Consider the following 15,204-nt stretch of genomic DNA (forward strand, 5'->3'; position numbering starts at 1 on the left):
CACTCTGTTTAAGTGAGAGGAGAAAGCTTTCCAGAGCTTAATGTTGGCACAGAAACTTTAAAACTTTATTCTATAATTTTGCCAACTTTCTCATTTTATCTAAGCTACTGATGCTTTCACTTCTTGCAGGTCGTTGAGAAACTGCAGGAAAGATGCTTAGGAAGAGGTCTTTTATTCAGATCCAGAAATGTGAAATTATTGCCTCTTTGAGATGTAATCAATTCTCTACCTGCTGAATAAGTACTAGGAAGGATTTAAGAGGTAGATTTAACTGGTGCTTGACCTGCACTATATTCACAGATTTGTCTTACTGCAGTAAGCCCACAGAAAATGGCTGGATTGGATGTTTTTGCTACATATTTCCCTGTCCTGAAACTGCCATGCCCCTGTGTTACCCACATTAAATGCTAATACACATCCTTCTTGTACATAAAAATTAACTCAGAGCCCTTTAAACTTCTATTTCAGCTAGGATGAGACAGAGCAATTTTATTGTTTTCTGTTAAGCTATTTTTCAATGTAACTCTTTATTCTCTAATATTAGTATAGAATGTACTGTCCAACAGGCAGTCTTTCATTTGTATTCTAATTACAGAGAAAGAATTAATATTAGAGCAGCAAAACCTGCAAGAAACAAAGTGGTGGTGATGGCTCCTTCCTCCCTGCCCCTTTCCAGAGCAGAGTGTACCTGCACTGCCACTGCTCCAAGCCCACGTTTTGCTCTTGGTGTGAGCTCTGGAGAAGTTTGGCTGCTCCAGATGCTGTTTCAAAGCTCCTTGAAAGAGGCAGAAGCCACTTCAGTTTCTGCCTCAAGAGCAGTTTTGCAGGATCAGGGGGGCCAATAGATCAGGGCTGGACACTGAAGGAAAGAGGGGAAAGTTTGACCTTTGTTCTTGAAAAATGATGAATCATTTTTCTGGGTGGAGAGTTTGAATCATGACCTACTTGAAGGAAGTACATCTAGTAACATATTTTCCTTTAGAATGTCATGTTCTTTAAAACTGAAGAAATTCTAGAAACACATCTGAAGAGATGCATGACCTGCTTGATGCTCTAAGAGGAAGAACTGTTTTCCTCTGTGTCGCCCTGGCTTGGTTTCTTCAGCTCAGAGCTGAATGTTTTGATGAGGATATATTGAAATAAGTTACAATATTTTTCATTGCAGTTATCTGAAAGAGCCATATCTGAAATACTACAGTAATTCTTTGTACCACAAGAGGCTTCCAGGTCTCTGATGGGATGATCTGGATCCCAGCCTGCCAAAGCTCTCAATTACACAGAAACACTCCAGGGAGAAACAGAATTATTCATGTACTGACAATTGTGTGAAATTTTGTATCAAAGAAGAACGTGAAAACTTACTGCATTAGCACAGTAATGAATTCTGTCATTTTTACAGTGGTTTTAATAATTAGATCTATGTAAAGCAACCGAGCTTTATTTCAATGTAGGTCTCCACTAATGCTCTCTGTGTGCCTCTTGATGTGTTAATGACTTGTCAAGAACCCTCAGGTAGATCTTTCCTCCCTTCTGAGCAGGGTGCAGTTGTTTGCATGAGGACAACGACTGTCTGTAGCTGCCACAGACTGAGCTTGTGCCTCACGTGCCCAGTGCAGGGGAAGCTTTGTGAAAATCTGTGTCCAGGCTTTCAGCCATGCCAAAAGCCCAGACCAGAATATGCTCAAGCATTTAACCTTTGGGAATGTGGGACATAATTATACAAAGGTACGTTTTTGATGTCATGTTGAAGTGTGTTGACATCTGGATAGCTGCTCAGTGTTTTGATTTTTCTTTCTTTATTAGTTTGAAAATGAAATAATTTTGAAGCTGGATCATGAGGTGGAAGGAGGACGAGGGGATGAACACTACATGCAGTTGTTTGAGTCCATGTAAGTAGTGCATGAGAATAAATAGCACAAATGCCTTCAGGATGTGTTTCTGTTTTATTGTTCCCAGTTCTCAGGTTGGTAACCTTACCTAAAATAGAGTCTTAGCAACTTTTTTCATGAAGGCACTGGAAATACCATAATGCTTCACTACACCTGGTTTGCATTATAGTTTTGCTCATTAAAATTATTTTCCTTTTCATTGTTTTGTGCTTCAGCTAAATTATGAAGTTATACCTAACCTGCATTTTCACATGTCTAGATTGGAATCCAAGGGATTATTCAGACAAGTCTGAATTTAAATAAGGCTTTGTGATGTCGTGTGCATGTTTTGCTTCCTCAAAGCCTGCTACCCTGTATGGGTTGTATTTCTGAGTAGGGGCAGCAGTCTTTGGAAAGTCACATCTCTCGTCAGATGAACCATGAAAGCTTTGGGTACACACCCAGGGGACATAAAGAATCATTTATTCTGTTTCTTTTTACAGCAGCTTTTATCAAATTTGAATGTTGCTGTCTAGTTTCCTTCAGGATTCCCCTTAGGATAAACAACACCAGTATTTCAGTTTATCATATGTTTTCTGGACCTTCCTACAATGTCTCCATCTAGTTTGAAATACTACATTGCCTTAAAGCTGGAGAGAGTGTTCAAACTGAGACTTTATCTATGCAAAAAGCCAAGCTTCCCTCAGATCTTGTGTATGTGACCCTTTGAAGTTCACTCTTTTTGAGCTGTGGAACATTATTTGCTTGCCTTGTTTGCTCTTTCACTTTTTCTTTCATTCCAGGGCTTTTCTTGGAAAGTGGCACTACCCAGTTAAACCCCATCTTTCAGCAGCGCAGTCAAGGAGTGCCATCAAACACAGTACAGAGCTTTTGATCCCCTGCCTTTGCAAGGCCCCCTCCTTGCTCTGACATATCTGGCTTTTCCCCTTGCTACTGTCCCACTTTCCAGAAGGCCTCAAGTTCAAAGTTTCCACATTTCTAAAGATGACAATTCATCTTATCTCCAGATTTTGTTGAATGACACCTGTAGATGGTGTTGGAGCAGAGGCTGGTGACCTGCCTGTGGTAGGACCTGCTCTCTCAAGTAGTTTGGTTTGAGTCCTCCTCCATTTACACCTTTCAAAGCAGGGATGTCAAGCCACTGTCCCCAATTCCCTTTTCCAGCTGGAGTGAGACCCAGTTAAACTTGCCTCCACATGTGTTCATTTGGTCATTTTTTCATCAGCTGATCTCCTGTAGCTGTCTGCACCCCTGCACAGTTCCAGGTGTCACCTGAAGGCAGATATTGACAGCACTCAGTGACTGCTGTGCTGCTGCTCACCTCTGCAACCAACACCTGCCCACGCTGCTGGTTGCTGGGAACTTCCCCATGCCCATAAATAATACTATTATTTATTATAATAATAAACTAAACAGCTTCAGCAGAAGTTTAATTAAGCACTGCCTTGCATTTGTCCCTAGATGTAAATGGGAGTGAGGTCCATGAGGGGCTGTGACCTGTCCTAGCCAGAGCCCGGGGGAGCTGGGGTGATGTGGGACAGGGGAGAGGTTGTTCTCTGCAGGCAGAGTAGACAAGGCTGCCCTGCCTGGGGAAATGCAGGAGAATCAGTGCACAAGTTGTGCCATGCCATTTGTCCCCAGGCTCAGAAGATGAGTTCTGGCATGTTTTAGTTCTGGAATGTTTTAGTTCCTAATGCAGGCACAACAGGAAATGGCACCTGGCAGATTTCCAGTTCCCCATCATTGCAGTGGCCCATGCTATGCAGTTGTTTTTCTCGAGCTTTATTGCAAATATTTTTTTCTTTAAAATTTTCTATTTTTTTCAAGCTCTGTTTAAAAATTCAAAGGTTTCTTCCTCCCTCCTGGGGGTAAAAAAAATCTTCTGAAGATTTGTGATCCTTTTTATTTGGATTATTGTATAAAGCTGAGCAATACAATTTTTTGAATCTTCCCTCAAGAGACAGGCATTCTTCTCTCCTGTTCTTTTTGTAGTTCTTTATGTGGACTCTGGTTCACCTTTCTTTAGTGACTGGAGTTATGTACTTCGTGCTGGGTGAGACCCAGCAATAGCTTGTGGTTTATGTCAATGTTTTCCAGCTTGTACTGGGAAGAAATGTGATGTCTTGTGTTCATTGTGCAGTCAGGGAACGTTCACAGCTCTGCCTTGTTTGCTGTTACTCCCAGGGAACCTGTGGCAGAAATCCATAATAGTCACTTGAATGGTGGCTGTGCTTTCCCTCATTAGTGACTCACACTGTTTCTGATATTTGTGGATGTAAAACAACACCATTTTCCTGTATAATATCCAGTCTCCTATGTGTTTCTGAGGATTTCTTACTTTCTTTCCCCCAAACACCTTTTAATGTGCTCCAACCTTTTCTGTCAGTTGTCAGCTCTTAGCCCCTTTAGTGTTTCCATTCCATTTACAGTATATTTTATAAGGCATGTGTCAGTTATTGATTTGAATACTTCAGTTTCAGACCAGTCATTCAAGAACAATTGGAGTATTCTGGTTTTATCTGCTGGCCTCTGTCCCTCCCATCTCACACAACATAAATGTTCTTTCAGACATCCATGTACACATTCCCTCTGTGTCAGGACAGTGTCTCCTCTGGAGCTGCACAATCCAAGGAATAAACTTTAGATGGTGCTTTTACTTTGCTTGAGTTGGCACTTTATTCCTGGGTATTCTGCAGAGGTTCCATTCTAGGCCAGAGCTTTGAGGATTTCTTTGCAATTGAAGTCAATATGAATATGTATTTTCTGAAAAAGGTTGAAATCATTATGGGGCGTAAAAAAAATTGGTTTGCTATTAATTAAAACAGTATACTTTGTTATTATATTGTTTAAAACAATATTGTGCCTAAAGATGACTGCCTTTTTTTTTTTTTTTTTACCTGGGTGTCTGGAAAACAATGATGTAGACCTCAATTGATAATTGAGCACTAAGAGGTCAGAACCTTCCCAGCTACCAAAACATAGCAGGACTGACTTGGAGAAAATTAACTGTACCTCTGCCTGACCCAGTGCTTGTATCTGTAATTATATATGTATGTGTGTGTGTATATAAATATAAATATATATATATAATATATAAAAAAATGCAGTTTGTCGGAGAGGATCCCGATGGAAAATCAGAATGTTAAGTAGAGGAAACAAAAGAAAAGCAATGAAATAAATAATTTCTCTTAAGCAAAGAAAGAAAATACTCATTAACTAGATGTAGGTAATCACTTAATGATGTTTAAACAGTTAAATGTTGAAAACAAAACTCTGACAGTAAAGAAAAATCTCTACTCCTAAATCACTTCAGCACTTTTTAGAAACAGTATATGCTAATGATTGCTAATGTAAATTGAAACTGATGATGCCAAAATATAAAACTCCCTTTCTTGTATTTTTATCAGAAAAGCTAAAGTGCTCTTTTCAATCTGCAGAAAGTTGATTGGTTTTGTTTATTTCTCAAAGTAAAATTACTCGGGTGATATCTTTTTAAGCAAAAATTGTAATTTTTGTTCATTTGAGCTTTTACTCACATGTACCAGTACAAGGAGAAGAAAAACATTTTTGCATTTTATGCTGAGGAAAGGAAGGTGCAGTGCTTACTGCAATAGTATGACATTCCAGGGACTTGAATTTGTTATGGCACAGATGCAGATTTCTCTGTCCAGAAGCTGTGGGTACACCCTTGAGTTCAAAATCATTTTTAGACAGGAAAAATAAATGTTTCTGTTATTTTTTTCCCATTTGATTTATATGCCATTTGTCTTCTGAATATCTAAATTACCACCTCACAGAGGGAATTTCCAGTGCATTCTGCAATTGATTTAGACCTAATACAATACTTGCCATCAGAATTGTACCAATGTTTCTGTGTTTGCAGCCTTACAGAGTGTGCCAAGCAGCACCCTGGCATTTGCAGCCTGGTGGAAAGCTTTGTGAGCCTGGTGAGAGGGCTCCTGGAGAGGCTGCTGGATTATCGCGCCGTGATGAGCGACGAGAGCAAGGACAACCGCATGAGCTGCACCGTCAACCTGCTGGTACAGCCTCTCCTGCTTCTGGAGAACCCCTGAGCAGGGGACAGCACCAGAGCCTTTAGTGAACAGGAAGGGAAATCTTCCAGGGGGCAGGAGTGGGTGGCAGTGTTCTGTAGTGATTTAAACTCTGCAGCAAGAGATTTTTGCATGGATACATGCATGAGTCTGAAAGCAGCGTTCCCCCATGTGCTTTGTTTGCTTTGTGTGCTTTATCCACTTGGATGCTGTGGATAAACAAGAAAGTTTGCTGCTCACATGCCTGTACCTATTGACAGGCTTGATGGGACAGTGGGTTCTTGACAGAGTCTGTGATGAGGAGCTGACCCACGTGCTGCTTCAGCACCTCAATAGTTACAGTTCTCAATGTGGGCAGGAAACCTGCAAGGCACCTTTGCAGTTGGGTGCCAAGAGGTTTGAGGATCTGATCTTCTCCTAGGCCACTCTGTCTTCTTTTCTATTCCTGTTTTGTAATGAGGATATTACATAGAGAGATTCTTCCTCCAGGAAATTCCTCAGAGTTGAGGAGAAACCTCTGTCACCTTTGAAGTATTATACTCATACACTCTTTGTTCCTCAGTAATCACTGTGCAATGTGGTGTTAATTTCTGCAGCTCTTCAAGAGACCATTCTTGTCATACATTTTGCACAGCCTCAGCAACTTGCATTCCTGCAACATGTTATGGTGACAAAAAAATGAGCTTTATTACTCGAACTGGCCCCTTTAGAAATATTGCACAACAGTGCTCCATAACTACAGTGCTGCACATGTGCTTCAACACATACCAGCTTCCACCAAGTGTAGCTGGAGCATGTGGTTTATTCTATTAATGCATTTGGATAACCACATTTTCCTCTTTTCCAATAGAAAAACTTTCAGTAATAATCCCATTATGAACTAGGAAAAGTATATGTATGTATAAAACCATACATATAACTAAAAAAATATTTATTGAAGAAGTAGTTCCAGTAGTTAAACTTCAGATAGTCTGTAAATAATCTACTTTTGATACTATCTATGATTTCTAGCTACCAAGGAAAGCAAAACCTCTATGTGTGTGTGTGAGTATATATAGATATAATTTTATTAAAGGACATTAAGAGGTAACTTTAAATATTTGTGTCCCTAGAATTTCTACAAGAACATTAACCGTGAAGAGATGTACATCAGGTATGACAACCTTTCTATTGGATCTCTTTTAGAGAGGGCAATTAATAGTGTCTTGTGACTTTTGGTTTTATCATTGTGCTTGGATTTCTGGGTTTATTGTTACTTTACCATCCCAAATTACTCTGGGACACCCTGGCCTCATCTGCATTCTCACTCTGTTTTTAGCTTAGCATTCAGCATTTGGGAATCTGTGTGATGTATCCAGCAACAGCATTTTTTTTCCACAAGAATTAACTTTTAATTGATCAAATCACTCATCATTCATTGTTTATTGTTTAAAATTAAGAAAGTACAGATAGATTTGAGGTTTGAGGGAGAATGTATCATGTATTCATTATGGCAGAGAAGACACTCTGGTTTTGTGGAATGGCCCAGTCTGCTGAGTCTCCTTCAATATGCAACACTCCATGGGAAGGGTTACAGCTCAGGCATTTTCTGTGGGAACTGCAAATTCCTGCAGATGTGGCATGGCCTCTTGCTGTCACCAATGGAAAATTCCTGCAGATGTGCCATGGCTTCTTGCTGTCCCCAAGAGTTCTGCACATGGGCTGCAGCAGATCTTGCTGCTCCAAAAGCTCTCCGTTTCCAGCCTGTCCTCTCCTGCAAAATCTGCAGAAGAAAGCCCAGAGTGCCAGCTGAAATGAGCCCTGGAGGTGATTCAGGGCTTACCCTGGAGCTGTGAGCCAGAGAAGCCAGGGGGAACAATGCTCCCTCAGCTGTCATTGCTCAGGGTGATGCCTTGTGAAGGCTGACCTAGAACAGAGACTAGACAGAGCTGAAGAATAAAGTAGGGATTTATTAAGAGGCCTCAACCTTGGGCAGCACATCCCAAAATCACCACAAAATGGATGACAGGTCCTGGGGTCTCACATTTTTATAAGTTCTGGTCCATTTGCATATTGGAGTTAATTGTCCAATTACAATTGGACAATTACACAGCTCCAGCCCATGCAGTCCCATCCTCCTTGTTTTCTCTCTTCAGCCTATGTTGTTTCTGCTCCTAGGCCTGAGATCTGGATCATTTGTCCTTGGTCCCCAGCTAGAGAAGGAATTGTTTTGTCTCCCTATTCTGTGCAGAGAGCTCACCATCCCCTAATATGAAGCCCAGACTTACACACCAAAGCGGAACAGAATCTGAAAAACATAAAAGCTAAAACCTGAGGCATCAAGGGGGAACTTTCTGTTGGGCTGGCAGCTGGGAATGGGAGTGCTTTGGACTGCCACAGCAAGGTGTCAAAGCTCCTGTGTCTCAAAGCTCCTGGTGGGAGATAGAGAGAGGGAGGGATGCAATTTTCTTCCTGGCTGCTGTAGATGCAGCTTGAGCCCCATGGTGGGCAGTGGCTGTGCTGGAAGCAGCAATGCTGCCACAGGAATCAAGGAGAAATTCAATTTAGAGCAGCTCTTCTGCCCCCAACACCTCCTGGCTGTACAGGGACTGCTTTGCCTTTCTGGGCTGCTATTTTCCACTTTCTGCTTCCTGCTGTGCTGTGCTGTGCTTGCATCTGTGCACACAAAGAAGGTGTGCCTGCAAGGGTTCCCTGAGGAAGCCTGCAGGAATATTGGCCTTGGAGGCTCTCCCAGACCCTGGTGCAGCCATCCCTCCTCCCTGAGGAGGAGCTGAGCTCAGCACACAGGAGAGGACAGCTCTTCCTCCCCTTTCCTGCACAAAGGCTCAGCACACAGGAAGAGCACAGCAGAGTGTGAGCAGAGCTTCGGCCCCCTCAGTGCCCTTGAAGAGTCTTTGGGGAGCCCCAGTATGACATCCACAGAGTTCCCTGTTATCTGGAACATTCTGACACTCGGTATTCCACTCATGCCAGTCTCCAGTCTAATCCTTGCTCTCTCCTCTATCAGGTATTTGTACAAATTGCGAGATCTTCATTTAGATTGTGAGAATTACACAGAAGCAGCATATACCCTTCTACTCCATACGTGGCTCCTGAAGGTTAGATTTTCTAAACTCAATATATAATTAAGCTTTTGCAGCATTCAATTTGATATTCTTAAGTGAATATCTTAATCTCTGAGTTATTTTCCATCGGGGTATTCAAGTTTCTGGTTAGAAATCCTGCAGTAGGTCGTACAAAATTAACATTAATTGTTGAAATTATATTTTCAGTAGGTGATTAAAAGCCATATATTGCTGAAACTAAATATGGTAGAAAAAATAGCTTTCCTTTACAGTGAGAACATTGTGTACAAATGTAGCTTTCATTTTAGTAATTTCTTACTACCCTAAATGACAGTTACGAAAATTAAACACAGTTCCAGTTGTCACAAGGGGACATCTAACTTTTAATTTTAAATAATATGGATTATATAACCAAGTTATATTGGCTTTCTTTTGTAGCTGGTAATTAATTATCTTTAGCTATTGATCATTACCAATGCAATGGACAATATCAAAATGATCAGTAAGATCAATTTCCATTGCAAGGGGACATTGCAAATTTAAATGTTCTTCAGCAAAAATCTAATATTTCTTTTGGAATTTACTTTCGTGCAGAACTAAATAAATTTGTGCTATTTTGCTTAAACTCCATTTTGATTTTTTATGAGTGTACAAATATGAAATATATTGTCTGTATTGGTATAGACAAAGATAACAGTATATGTAATATTTTAATACAAAAAAATCTAAATCAAGTCAGTCAAGATGATATCCCCAAAAAAAAATAGAACTAATTTTCTCACATAGACTTTTATACAAAATTTGTAAGTGGGGCAAGGATGGGCAGGTATAACATTTTAAAATATGTTTTAAATATTCTGTCTAGTGCTGGTTGTCACATGAAATACAACACTTATCTGGAGAGGCAGTGAATGCAATCCCTGTGCCTTTCCCAGTTTGTCTGTGGATGGGTGAAAAAACTTGGGAAGAAAACACTTGGAAGAGCCCAGGGGACCAGACCTCACGGGAGGGGGGACTTTGATGTGAAACACTGAACTTGAAAATTCTTTTTGATGTGTTCTCATTCTCAGTGGTCAGATGAGCAGTGTGCACCCCAAGTCATGTCAACAGAGTTCCAGGGCTCACAGACCTACAGACACCTGAAAGAAAACCTGTATGAAAAGATCATAGAATACTTTGACAAAGGAAAGGTGGGTCTGGAGAGTTCTTCCCCTCCAAACCTCCCTGCTGTGCTACTCTGAACAGTTGTATTTAATGAATGTGCCCTGTACAAAACATTTGTGAGGAAAAGCTTCTTTGAAATGTGGGTCAAGTAAAAAATTGTGTCCTGGAGGCTTATTCCCAGAGATATCTGTTCCATAGGAATATGTTCTTTCCATGACCTCATTCACAGAGAAAGGGCTAATGTCTCAGCACATTGTCACAAGCATTTCTGTCAGGCACCAACAAAATGCAATAAAAAATGTTGAATCTACTTCCCCTTACAAAGAAAATAGTATGGACTACGCAGTTTCCATTTCTAAACCACTCAGCCCTTATCTCAAAAAATCCAGAGGGTTCAAAATAGACATATTTGTTTCAGGGAGGACAGAGAATTTCATCCTAAACTTAAAATATAGTAGATTGATGCTCAGTACCACAGTTTAGTTCAATTTAAGACAAAAAAGATGTTAATAAAATTACCTGTCAGTGCAATGGCATTAGAGCTGAGAATTTTGGAAATAAAGAAAAGGATGAGAAAGCAGGAAGAAACTCTGCAGAGTCAGATAATTAATCCCATGACCCAATACGACCTTTAAGTCATTATGTCTTGTTCAGCTGCAGCCAAAGGTAGGAAGGGGAAAGGCAATTCATTACTGCTTCTGCAAAAGAAGCCCTTCCTATAATCCACAAGGTAGAAAGTTTCACCTTCTCAGGTTTCCTGTTGCATCTGCAGAAGCTGCACTGCAGCAGGGCCCACCCAGTGCCCAGGAGAAGCAAAGCCCCAGTTCCTGACCTGCAGCAGCCAGCACTCAGGCTCAGCCAGCACCAGGGTACCTGGCCAAGGAGCACCTGGCAGCAGGTGACAATGGCCTGTGTGTCCTGTCCCTGGCAGTGTCCTCTCAGCTGCAGAGAGCTCTGCTGGGCCCCCTTTGTCTCTTCTGCTCTGAGCAGGTGAGGAGACACAATTTGGGAAATATCCTCACAAGGGGGAGTTTGTTCCTGCTTTAAGATCACTTCTGTGGAGTGTCCACAGCAGGTGAGAAAAGCAGTCCTGGTGTTTCAGTGTCAGCCACTGTCACAGGCAGCTGTAAAGGTGTGTGGAAACAAAAGCTGCTACCCTGGGCAAGTGGACATTTAACACTTGTAGTTATTTATCTGACCTAGACAAGGCTCCCTGTGATTGTGGATGCTGCAGGATATTCTGTTAAATGGTGTGTGTTTTAAGGACAGGCAGGTGTCAGTCCCCTCATAAACTGCTCTGTGCTTGGGGTATGTTCTGAATGTTATCACCTCAGTGCTTTACTCTTTTTTTTTTCTTTAATGTATCTGAAAGGTTAGATGATTTTGTTTTAAATGTTACTCTAATAATAAACTAGGTTTACTTATTCCTTCCTGTAATGAATCATAAAACACTTTTATTTTTTAACATTAATCTGCTTTCCTTAAGTTTATGATTGCCCTGAGTCTTCCACTCTAAATGTGCAGTTAATAAATGAGTGCACTTTAAAGACAGCATAATCAATAAAACTGCAGTTAAACTCTGATGTGTTGCAAACTTGTTTGTTGGTACAGGATTTACTTTTTGAATGTGTGCTTGCATTGCAGATGTGGGAAGAAGCCATATCTTTATGCAAGGAACTTGCAGAGCAATATGAAAAGGAGGTTTTTGACTATGAACTTCTAAGTCAAAACTTGGTAAGATTACGTACGGAACTTCAAATTACTGCAGTCACAGAAATTAGTGCTTTTCAGCTATCAAACAACAGAGCTGCCTATGAGCTTGTAGTCTAAAATGGATTTTTAACTCATTTGTTAAAGAGTTCCTGTTTCACTGTAGCAATCCAGTGGTAAAGTACAGGTTCATAAATAACTGTTGGTTAAAGTTGCATTAACATCTGTTTATTGAAGTATTCTGAAATGTCTGTAGATGAAATAAACATGTTCTCACCTAGGGAAATTTAAAGGCCACATTTTGAAGCCTCTGTACTGCCCTAGGGTAGAAAGAACACCTGGATGAACTTTTCCCTCTACATTTTTCTTTAAATTTTAGCAGCTTGAATCTTGACAAGCCTGAATAATTTTGTCCTAATCAGGACTGTGGAAGTATTATAGCTCAATTAGAATTAGAACTAGGTCCAAAGGGTAGAAGGAAAATTTTGAAGGAAAAAACATATTCAGTAACTTGTTTTCATTAAAACTGAATGAATCCAAAAAGGATCCCACCCCCCACAAACCTTTTTTTCTACTCCCAATATTTCATGTTTGTATGATTTTTAACAGTTGTTTAGGTCTCATTACACAGATATCCTTGAATCTTCCTCAAAAAAAAAAAAAAACAGTGGGAATGAAAACATTGTGTTCTTGAATGGTGCTGTGTATAAAGAAAGCTTCTTTTGCTTTGTTTTTATCATGATTTAAAAGACATTTTTGCCAGTTTAATTTGCAGTGCTGTATTCTCACAGACATAACACCTAAACGACACTTGGTGTTTTATGGAAGAACTTGTTCTAAGCCCTTTTCATGGTGTGTGCCCTTAAAACGAGCCTAGAGTACAAACTGGAGTTGATCCCACACCTCAGGAAACATTTGAGGCAGGGAGTTTCACCAAATATTTTATTTCAGTAATGCTATCAGTGACCAGGGATCACTGTGATGTTTGCTTTTCTTCTCAGTTAAGAGTAAACCCAGTTCTGAGGTCAAATATTAAAGCTGAAGCCATACCCATTTCCCTGTGTACTATATTTGGATATAAATGTAAACAGTGTTTAATGTCCCCCTGCAGCGCCCTGTGTGAAAACTGATTATTGCTGTAGCTCATCAGCTGAGATCTGATAGCTCCTGCATGTGCAGAAGAGGTTAAAAATGAATAGATAAAACCCCCAAACACAAGTAATTACAGTTGGTTTTACTTTCAGGTCCAGCAAGCAAAGTTCTATGAAAACATCATGAAAATTCTGAGGCCTAAACCAGACTATTTTGCTGTTGGATATTATGGCCAAGGATTCCCAACATTTCTAAGGGTAAACTTGATTAAATCTTACTATTTCATCTATTTTTTTTTCCTGTTTTCCTCATGATTAATGTCCAGATTCCTTTTTTTACCTCAAATATGCTTTGAGCTGAAATGTTCAATGCCGACTGTCTTGTACTGGTCTAAGTTTTTTCCTGAATGGCAAAAATTCCTACTTTAGGACAATTATGGTAAGTTTGAACTGGTTTTATTCAAATGTGCTGAATCTACTCTCTTTTCTTTACTTTTCCCTGGTTTTGACTACCATGAGGGAAATCCAGGCTCCACAGGGTCTGGTTTTTTAAAGAAACCTGATGAACTTGGGAAGTGATGCACAACTGGATTGTTTTTTAAAAGGTCATTGTTTTAACCACAGTAGTGCATGAGTTCAGAGCATAAAAACAACCTAAATATTTGATGTTGAAACTGTTTAGTAGTTTCTTACTACTAAAAGCCTCTCTTACATACAACAATTAATAGGGAGGCTTTCTTCACACTTGGATAGCAATGAGAGGCCCTGCTACCCAAGTTTAAAGGCCAAAGCTGCCTTGAAAACTTTGGGAAAACAAAGAAATGATAGGCTGGTGTTAAACCACTGTTACTGTTTCTGAATAATAAATCTTTGAGTCCAGAGTCTCTGGAGAGTCAGTGCTGCTTTCCAGCCCCTGGTGAAAGTGGAGTTTGGCTTTAGAGCTGGTTAATGCTCAGCAAACAGAAACACCCATTCCAACACCTGCACACTGCTGTGCCTTTGTGTCGAGTGCCATGAAACTGCAGCTTCTGCTGAGCAGCACCCTGCCCAGGCAGTCACTCCTCATTCCCTGCAGAACAAAGTGTTCATCTACCGTGGCAAGGAGTACGAGAGGAGGGAGGATTTCCAGGCCCAGCTGATGAGCCAGTTCCCCAGTGCTGAGAAGATGAACACGACTGCAGCACCTGGAGAGGATGTGAGGAACTCTCCTGGTCAATGTATCCTTGGACACGGGGGAGACTGAGAGGGAAGGAGGGTTGGAAACCTTGTCGTTAGCATGAGTTTATCCGTGTGTCTAAGTTTGGAAAGACAGGGTCTGCTAAGGAAGGCAGGAGCCTCCCTTGAAATGGAAAATGGAAGCCACCACCACTTCCAAATTGCTATAAATTTTAAATTAAGGGGCTCTCAGGCAAAAAATGTGGGAGCAGGAAACAACAGTTCTTTAATAGGAAAGAAAATAAAAAGATAAAATAAACAATGCAGTGAACCAAACCAACACTGACAGAGTCAGACACAACCTGACACCCTGTGGGTCAGGGTGCTGGCAGCAGTCCCATTGGAATTGTGTCTCAGCCCTCCTGCAGTGTCAGGTGTGGTTCTGCTGGAGCAGGATCCTGTAGAAGGGTGGAGTCTTCCTCTGAAGATCCAGTGGAAGAGGCAGCTGCTCCTCTGGGAATCCAGTGGAGAAGCTGTGCTGGTGTTCCAGAATTCCAGATTATATCCGGGTAGGAATGCTTGGCTCCTCCCTCTGGGCTCACATCTCCCAGTGGATGCTGTTGTTCTTATCAGCCATGCAGGGACATTCCACAGCCTGTTATCAGCAGATGTCTCCCCAGAGGGTGGGGAAGAGATAAGGAAAACTGCCCACTGAACAGAAGAGAACTGCCATACAAGTGGCAAATGGAATACAATCTGCTTGGTGATCCAGGACACAGTGTGAAACAATAGTTTCCTGAAGAGGTTGAAAGTTTACTGCTCAGTTTGCAGTTTTGCCTGCACGTCCTCCATGTCTTTTCTGGTTTGCTCCTAAGAGAGCTGCTGTTTTTCTAACAGTTCTAAGGAGTCTGTCTCTTTCATTTGTCATAGAAACATTTAGGTTGGAAAAAACCTTTAAGGTTGAGTCCAACCATAAACCTTGTTCACCCATGTTCCCAAGTGCCACATCTACATGTCTTTTAAACCCTCCAGGGATGGTGACTCAACCCCTTCCCTGGGCAGCCTGTGCTAGGGCTTG

General features: G+C 41.0%; 1 protein-coding gene across 1 annotated transcript in view; it reads left to right on the forward strand.

Annotated features, from left to right (window-relative positions):
- Positions 1–15,204, forward strand: part of DOCK2 (dedicator of cytokinesis 2) — a 159,537-nt gene that overhangs the window by 126,005 nt on the left and 18,328 nt on the right. The window contains exons 34-41 of the mRNA XM_064387474.1: positions 1,804–1,889; positions 5,773–5,929; positions 7,054–7,094; positions 8,949–9,039; positions 10,077–10,196; positions 11,815–11,904; positions 13,125–13,229; positions 14,047–14,188. Of these exons, the coding sequence (XP_064243544.1) occupies positions 1,804–1,889; positions 5,773–5,929; positions 7,054–7,094; positions 8,949–9,039; positions 10,077–10,196; positions 11,815–11,904; positions 13,125–13,229; positions 14,047–14,188 (832 nt within the window). The remainder of the gene's footprint in view (positions 1–1,803; positions 1,890–5,772; positions 5,930–7,053; positions 7,095–8,948; positions 9,040–10,076; positions 10,197–11,814; positions 11,905–13,124; positions 13,230–14,046; positions 14,189–15,204) is intronic.

The sequence above is a fragment of the Passer domesticus genome, chromosome 13 (genome assembly GCF_036417665.1).
Source record: "Passer domesticus isolate bPasDom1 chromosome 13, bPasDom1.hap1, whole genome shotgun sequence".
NCBI classification, from domain to species: domain Eukaryota; kingdom Metazoa; phylum Chordata; class Aves; order Passeriformes; family Passeridae; genus Passer; species Passer domesticus.